The sequence below is a fragment of the Conger conger genome, chromosome 14 (genome assembly GCF_963514075.1).
Source record: "Conger conger chromosome 14, fConCon1.1, whole genome shotgun sequence".
NCBI classification, from domain to species: domain Eukaryota; kingdom Metazoa; phylum Chordata; class Actinopteri; order Anguilliformes; family Congridae; genus Conger; species Conger conger.
Window position 1 is genome coordinate 32,385,390 of NC_083773.1, and position 8,871 is coordinate 32,394,260.

Below are 8,871 nucleotides of genomic sequence, written 5' to 3' on the forward strand. Positions count from 1 at the left end.
CATTTCGACCCAGTCCCTCCATGCTCAGCGTGTCCTTTGCCCTCTGCTGCTCAGCTGACACGCGATTTATTATGCCGTTGGGTGTGAGAGCGGGCCTGTGCGTAATCCAACGAACACTCACAACCAGAATCAAGCATTTCTCTTTCGTGACACATCGCAGCATGTCTTCGTTACATGGAACTCATTCTAAAATCCCCGCCAGCCTACTTGGCACGATGGCGTTTGGGTTGCGTGCAGATGCGGAGAAGAGCACGGCTATGGTACGCGCTTATTTAGAGCGCGGCCACAATGAACTGGATTCAGCCTTTATGTATGCAGATGGGCGGTCAGAGACAATCATTGGCGCTATGGGACTTCCTAAGACAGGTAAATAAGTGTTAACATTTAGTGTCATGAAGCAATCTAGTTGTATCGATGTAAATGCATGTCAAAACGACACGAATATACAATAAGCCACTTCCGCTTTTGTTAGATAACGTTCCCCAACTTTTTCCTCCAGCCAAAAGTTCGGGAACCATTGAGTGCACTACACATAGCCCTAACGGTAATGCCTTGCATTGCATTTAAGGTTAGTTTTAATGGAACTCAGTTATTGCTTTAAGAACACCGAGTCCAAAGACATTTCAAATTATTAACAACATCGTCGTCATTTGTTTAACGTTGGCACTTTAGTTACTTAGTTACTGATTGTGAAAATCGGATGACTACGTTTTTAATCAGTTGAAACAATATTTTTACATTTTATCCATTAAACAGAGACGTGTCATAGAAGTTGCAGATGAACAGAGGCAAATGACACATTAAAAGCATGTGTTGTGTCAAATGCAAGGTTTGCTCTCAAAGTGTTCTGTCACATCAGTGAGGCTCTCCACAAAGGCGAACCCCTGGGAAGGGAAGACCCTGAAACCTGAGAGCGTACGATCCCAGCTCGACACCTCTCTGCAGAGGCTACAGACCCAGTGTGTGGACCTCTTCTATCTTCATGCACCTGACCACAACACCCCCATTCAGGAAACCCTGAAGGCCTGCAATGACCTGTACAAGGAGGTATCACAACACTCAAGAACACATCTGTTCAATCATAATCTAACCCCCGTACCCTGTCCCTGCTACAATAATTTTTTTAAGCGTGTGCACTACTATACTTTTTCAGTCAAAATATTTTCTTTGTTCTCAGGGCAAATACAAGGAGCTGGGCTTGTCTAACTATGCCTCATGGGAAGTGGCAGAGATCTACTGCATCTGTAAGCACAACGGATGGGTGCTTCCCAAGGTTTATCAGGTGAGTCAGGCGATCTTCTCTTCAGCATCCTGTCGGCACCCGACTGCAATCTCTCTATGTACATTCACCAAGCACATTATTAGACTGCTGTAGTCTATCCACTTAGAGTTAGGATGCATTTTGTGTTCAGAGATGCTCTTCTGCATACCACTGTTGTAATGTGTGGTTATTTGCATTACTCTCACCTTCCTGTCAGCTTTGACCAGTCTGGCCATTCTCCTCTAACACCTCTCATTAACAAGGCTTTCTGTCTGCAGAACTGCTGCTCACTGTTTTTTTTTTTTTTTTATACCATTCCTTGCAAAGTGTATAGACTAGTTTGTGTTAAAATCCCAGGAGATCAGCAGTTTCTGAGATACTCAAACCACCCTGTCTGCCACCAACAATCATTCCACGGTCAAAGTCACTTAGATCACATTTTTTCCTCATTCTGATGGTTGATGTGAACATTAACTGACCTGTTTCTACATGATTGTATGCATTGCACTGCTGCCACACAATTGGCTGATTAGATAATCACATTAATAAGTAGGTGTAATAAAGTTAAAATGTTAATAAAGTGCTCAGTGAGTTTATATTATTCTTGTTATGATTGGTGTCTATTATACCAGCAGCTGGGGTAGAAAAAATACTAAATGCAGGTTCTGCTCTACTCGGTCACATTTGCATAGAATTTGTGCAGATCCACTAGTCTTCACCTTTTACTGATCACCTTGGGTGAATGGAATTTGCTGTTTGCATGCTTTCAAGATCATTGAATATGAGCAGACGCAACACACATCCTACCTAGCAGAATGTGACCATACATTCTGGGCCGGGCAGCAAATATTCAGCCATCATGCAGTGATGTGAGGAATGAACACAATCTGCACTTGTTTTTAAAATAACAGGCCTGCTTAACTACATTTTGCATTTATACTTCAAAAATGTCATTTTAGACATGATTGGCTAAAGCATTGGAAAGCTATCAAACTAACCGTTTAATATCATTGGATAGCTTATATAGCTGTAGTTGTATGTGTGTACATTAATATGCACAATACTGTATGCAGGAGTACGTAGAAGTACAGTGGAAGTTGTGTCTGGTCGTTCAGTGTGTATTTTGTGTTTCATATCCAGCCCCCAGTGAGATGGCGAGCCTATAATTTTGACTTTGATTAGTGCATAATATTCTGCATATACATCTCCCTCACTATTACCCCCTTGATACAGGGCATGTACAATGCCACCACACGGCAAGTGGAGACCGAACTGCTGCCCTGCCTGAGATACTATGGCATTCGTTTCTATGCCTACAACCCCCTGGCAGGTAGGGTGAGCACTGAGATTTTGTGCAACAATGGTGGCGGTGTGGTTCCCGAGTTAAGCAGGGGATATTCCTGCATGTTCAGGGTCGTGTACAGGAATGTTGGCCAGGCCACTATATTTGTATTTTAGTGCGACAGTTAATAGACTAGGTCTGGATATATCTATATATTTTTTGAAGTTCTCAGCACTGCCTGAACATTGAAGGTTTGATGGTGGTCTTTGTGAGCTGTACGTTCTGTGGGAGCTGATGGGTCCACTAGTCCATTCTTTTAGCCCTGAGAATAGGTACATGAATGTTATCAGTTCTATTGTTGTGCTTATAAACCAAATGCTTGGGTCAGTGTTTTCGCTGCTCTGACCTTTATGTACAAAATACAAAAACAATTTGAACTCCACTCTACTTACAATAGACAAACTATATGCAGCTACACAATAAGCGCTGGAGGGACCAATGCTGGTAGAAATCATGAGGTATTTTGGTGGACTGTGAGTACGACTCATATTACCAATAGCTAATTAGCTAATATGAGTCCTGGTTTACCTAAACAAAAATGTTGTAATGTGGGGATATATTTTTTCAGTGGGTTAATGCTGAGTTGGCCATGTGTTAATATCCATGCATTGTAATATAAAGGATTGGGTTAATACCATAAAACACTCAAATCTGTGAGTATAAATTTACTCATCCTTCAGAGTACTGGCGTTTCTGTCCCTTGAGTATTGGGCGATACAGACTGTCAACACTGTAAAATTGTACAAAAATAAATTCATAAATACAAATACTTCAACATTCTTTTGTCCTACAAAAAAAAAAAATGTACCTGTTAAACAGTTTTATCAGGAGAGGTAGCGAGTGTTTGGGGACGTCAGTTTGTCTGTCAGGGTCCCCTTTCATGGGCCAATCTGTTCCTCCCACCCAGGGGGTCTCCTCACAGGGAAGTACCAATACCAGGACCAGGAAATCCAGCCCGAGGGGCGCTTTTTTGGGAACAGTTGGGCCAATGCCTACCGGGACAGGTAAGTGACCTGCACCTGTCAGACCACTGGATTCACCTAAAGGCTGTTGACGATGGGCACAGTTTGATTTATTCAATGTGGAATGACAGATGTGTTGTCATCCTTAGGATACCAGGTTGGATTTAAGATCTATAATTTTTTCTTCAATGCACTTCCTACCTGGATTGGATAATAATAGTACATTAATGATTTGGACAGTATTGAAAAACACCATAGTTACTTTCTTTAACCTGGTATATGGTATTGCTGGATGTTGCCCCAACCTTAATTACAGCATGTTCTAAAATCGTGGTGTTCTAGTGTAAAAACTTGATGAAGAAGCACTGTCGGAGTCTGCCTGCACGGAGGAGGGCACGGTGTTGTTAGCGACTGCCGGGTTGCTAACTTTAGATGCGTTGTTTAACCGCACTCCTTCAGCTTTATGCTATGGGTAGACTGCAAGTGTTTCATGATGTTGCTGGTGTTACCTCCCTTTGACGCAACTACTTTCTTGCATATATTGCATTGAGCCGAGGATTCATTGAGTTTGATGAAGTGAGCCCATACCTTGGAGCGCTTAGCTCTTACGGCCGACATATTGACTACTAGAGAAAACGGGGCGCTGCGTCATAACCTGTCGACGGCGGCAGTGTCATAATTACGTGACGGTTAGGTAGACTCTTAAAAAATACCGAAAACAGTATCGTTTGTCCAGAATCTTTAGCGGTACTCTGGTACCGACCAATTAGGAACCGGTACCAAAAAATACCGGCTCTCGGTACACATCCCTATTGGTGACTGGTGTTGGATTTGGAGGACAGGCATAAATGGACATTGATGTTTAATTTTTGTTGTTGTGGTGAGACAGGTACTGGAAGAAGAGTCACTTCCAGGGAATAGATTTGGTGAACAAGGCTCTGGAGGCAGCATATGGGGCACAGAAGCCCAGTATGACCTCTGCTGCCATGCGCTGGATGTACCACCACTCCAAGCTCCAGGTACGTTGGAGTATCACTGAAGCCCAGTGGCCTGATGTGGCCTATTACAGCCGCCCTCCTTCATTTGTCATTCATCTGGGTGTGGATGTTGCTGGCCACGATTGCTGGCCCATAATTACATCCATATATTGCATTATGATTTAATTTGGTCTCCCTTTTCATTGGTTTAATGGGATAACATTATCAGATGTAAAATGGTGTGTAACCATGATCCAGTTTTTTACATTTTCTCACATAAAAATTGCTAAATTTGCAGCATATAATCAGTTTTAATAAATTGCCTCACAGTTTAAATAAATTATTGTGATGTGTTATGACCTATTTACTGGTTCCATCACTTTCATCACCAGCAAAAAGCAGCGACAGCAGATGTCTATGAGGTTACTGTAGTTGTGTGTGGTTCTGCTATGTAAGACTGGTTTATTGACTCTTTCCTCACAGGGGGAGCTTGGTGATGGTGTCATCATTGGCATGTCCTCCATGGAGCAGCTGGAGCAGAACCTGTCTGCCACTGAGGAGGGCCCCTTAGATCCAAGTGTGGTACAGGCCTTCAAAGAGGCCTGGGACCTGGTAGCCCATGAATGCCCCAACTACTTCCGCTAGAAGCAGTCTGCCAAGCAGACAACGCCCTCCCATTTTCACAGTCAGTGAAGGGCAAGAGTGGTAAAAGATAACCAAAAAGGTTAATAATCCACCGGATAGGCTACTTGTGATTCCATGGATCCTTATTAAGTCTTTAATTGACTTAAATAGAAATTTCGAAATTTACGGCCTTTTGAAATAAATGTATATTACATTTCATATAGTTGGTGTGACTGGAAGAACAGCAATTCTGCAGCAACCCTGCAAGCGTGGCAGACCAGTCTGGAGGTCATGTGGCAGGAGTGATGGTTGTGTCTTTGTAACATTGCCTATATAAAACAAAAGATTGAAGAGGTGCTTGGCTTGGGGAGGAGGTTATAGGAAGAAGTTGGATGGGGCTGCTCAACAAGGGTAGCAAAGGTGTGTCCTGCCTCCTGGAACATTGACATTTTTAATGTGGTCACCCTGTTCTTATTGCTTTGTTTCTGAAGAACATGGTGTGTGCATCGTTGCTCCTTTTGCCTTTTTATTTTCCAAATAAACAGGAAAAGAAAATTACATTAAACTATAATGATTATTGTCCTTTTAGTTTCCTTTAACAATTTCAGGAACCTAAAAATTTACCAGCACATATTCAGTTGAGACAATTCTTCAATACTGAATTCCAACATGACACTGCATATTTTTACAATCCACTATTCATATACTTTTGCTTTGAATTATTTAATTAATCATATATTGATCTGGCATTTGTACAAGCACAAGCTACAGCTGCAGACTGCAAGTATATCCTGGAGATCTTACTGTGCTCAAGTAGGCTACATCAGTGAACCTGCATAGTTTATAGTCAGAAAACGAAAACGAAGGAAATTGACACAAAAAATTTATACAAAAACCAGAACGCAGACTTCCCTCCAGGAGCGGAGTTATGCAACCCTGACAACCGGAGTTACGTAATGTTGCTATCAGCATAGGCTACCGGTAATTCAGACACTGGCTGCCACCGATACAATATCAACTTGGCTAAATGCAGTAACTGAAATGTATGATAAAGACTCGTAGTTTTATATCACCTAGTTACATTTTTATGATGGCTAGTGCCGATATAATATCAACTTGGAATCGCAAGAGTTTTATATCGAATATCGTAGTTACATATAAACTAAGCCGTTTGCTGTTGATTTCTATTCTACAGACAAGGGTGAATGCAGTGAATATACTTGTCAGGTCAGAGCTAATGTTGCGAATTAGATTCCTAATATGTATTGTGCTGTATGTACTAGCATTAATAAACTTTGGGCGAAAAACTTTGTTGTCCTTCATATGGTAACGAATGTAACTTAAACAGTGAAACGGTCGAATAATTAAATTGAGTAATGCATTTATCTGTCATTTAACGTTAGCGACGTCATCACACTGCGATTTTCATGACATCCCCTCCCATTAATTTTGCTGGAATCATGCTTACGAAGGTCTACGCGCACTACAATTCAGTACCAACCTTTCGCTAAGCCCCGCCCCCCTTAGTTATTGTTGCTAAGTCCGACAAACTTTCAGTTTCAACATGGCGTGTTTGACAGCTCTTCCAGTTGAACTGCTGTCGTGCTTTTACAAAGCAGCAAATGCGGTTTCAGATAGGAGTAGACAGAAATGGCTCAGGCAGTAACAGCAGTCGGGTCGGAGGGTTGCCGGTTCGATCCCCCGCCTGGGCTGTGTCGAAGTGTCCCTGAGCAAGACACCTAACCCCTAAATGCTCCTGACGAGCTGGTCGGCACCTTGCATGGCAACCAATCGCCGTTGGTATGTGAGTATGTGTATGAATGAGTGAATGAGAAGCATCAATTGTACAGCGCTTTGGATAAAGGCGCTATATAAATGCATTTACCATTTACATACAGGACATCCAGGTAACACAAAATGAACATAATAAGGCAATCAACTATAGAGGCAAAAGCCTGAAAAAAAAAATGTAGATGGAGGAAAGGAGTATCGCGGACCTGCTGCGTGAAGCACCAGATCGAATTGAACGGCAAACAGGACACGGTTAGTAGGCTAATGTAGCTAGCTACATTAATCCTAAAATCGAGCTCGTGTAGACACACCAAAGAGGCAAGCAACATCTGCTGGTTTAATGCCACTCAGGATGTACGTTTCCAAAACCTCAAGAGGAATCTCATAAGAGGGTCGTCCTACACTTCTCCCTTGTTGATTTTCTAATGCAGCACGATGCAGATTCATCTGCAGGTTGCTCCACACAACCTCGTCCACATCAGAATCAGTCAGTACTGCAATTTCTACAATGCTGTCTACAAAGTCTTCCACTGTTTCTATAATATTATTGAGTGGTACATTACCACTATCAATGGTATCTGCCAGTTTCAACAACATTTCATTTCTTAGCTCCGATAAAAACTCCATTTTGGTACCTAGCTAACCGGTAGTATAGTCACTTGTAAAGAACTTGTAGACAATCCAATCCCAGCATAGGCCACTGCTGTCCAATCAGAACAGCTAGCCCAACTGAAACCCACCCCCTTATTTGCATGTTGGAGCATCCATCCATCCATCATCTTAACCCGCTTATCCTGATCAGGGTCGCAGGGGGGCTGGAGCCTATCCCAGCATACATTGGGCGAAAGGCAGGAATACACCCTGGACAGGTCGCCAGTCCATCACAGGGCACACACACCATTCACTCACACATTCATACCTATGGGCAATTTAGACTCTCCAATCCGCCTAACCTGCATGTCTTTGGACTGTGGGAGGAAACCGGAGTTCCCGGAGGAAACCCACGCAGACACGGGGAGAACATGCAAACTCCGCACAGAGAGGCCCCGGCCGACGGGGATTCGAACCCAGGACCTCCTTGCTGTGAGGCGGCAGTGCTACCCACTGCACCATCCGTGCCGCCCATGTTGGAGCATGAAATCCTTAAATAAATATATCCTTAAATAAATCCATAAATAAATAAAAGTGTCAATAAATCATTAAATAAATAAATAAATAAACAAATAAATAAATAAAATGGTAAATAAATAAATTAATAAAATGGATTTAATGAAGGATTTATTTATTAATATGTCACAAAGCGTCCTCCATAGTATTTAACGAGGTGATATTTCGGTTAGCTCCTCATGAATAGATCATGAATAACAAAGTCAACATCTAGCTGCTAGTCTTATGTTGTCAAAAAATAGAATCCAGACTGTGTTTACGTGATAGCTAAGCTATCGCTAAGCTTGCTTGCTACTTGCTAGCACCTTTGATTCTTCATATTTTAGGTTAGCAAACCCAATTTATAGGCTGAAATTACGGAATACCGAATAGTGTAACTTTACTGTAGGGTTAAAGGCAAAACTTGCCTTAGAACACACAAAAGTGTGCCCGTCGATCCTTGAGGGGTTCAGCTGAGAGTGAGGACGTCCACAAAGTTTTATCCACAGGCGACACTTGTCAGGGTTTGATTTTGGTTTGGGGAAGGGGAAAAAACGCACACACCCCTCCAACCTCTCTGGGAAACGAGTATCAGTTGTAAAGTGCCCCAGGCACAACGTTTAACCATAACTATTTTAACGAGTGTCGAAAAGTACGAAAATCTGAGACACCTGCACTAGAGGCAATGGACCCCTGTCGGAGCTTGTTCTTGGCTGCGCTGTGATTGGCCAGTCTGCATTCTAGGGTGTGGTTTAGCGAAAGGCGAAT

The 8,871-nt window shown here is 42.5% G+C and overlaps 1 protein-coding gene across 1 annotated transcript; it reads left to right on the forward strand.

Moving 5' to 3' along the window:
- LOC133110163 (aflatoxin B1 aldehyde reductase member 4-like) lies at positions 1–6,473 on the forward strand. The gene is made up of 7 exons (XM_061220061.1): positions 1–366; positions 860–1,047; positions 1,178–1,282; positions 2,495–2,591; positions 3,511–3,607; positions 4,455–4,584; positions 5,026–6,473. Exons 1-7 carry the CDS (start codon positions 21–23, stop codon positions 5,185–5,187), a joined length of 1,125 nt encoding a protein of 374 aa, XP_061076045.1. The 5' UTR covers positions 1–20; the 3' UTR covers positions 5,188–6,473.
- Positions 6,474–8,871: the final 2,398 nt, after the last annotated feature.

Coding starts and splice junctions, on each gene's coding strand:
- LOC133110163 (XM_061220061.1), top strand. CDS start 21: ATGCTCAGCGTGTCCTTTGCCCTCTGCTGCTCAGCTGACACGCGATTT. Junction 367..859: donor TATGGGACTTCCTAAGACAG/GTAAATAAGTGT, acceptor CTGTCACATCAG/TGAGGCTCTCCACAAAGGCG. Junction 2,592..3,510: donor TGCCTACAACCCCCTGGCAG/GTAGGGTGAGCA, acceptor CCTCCCACCCAG/GGGGTCTCCTCACAGGGAAG.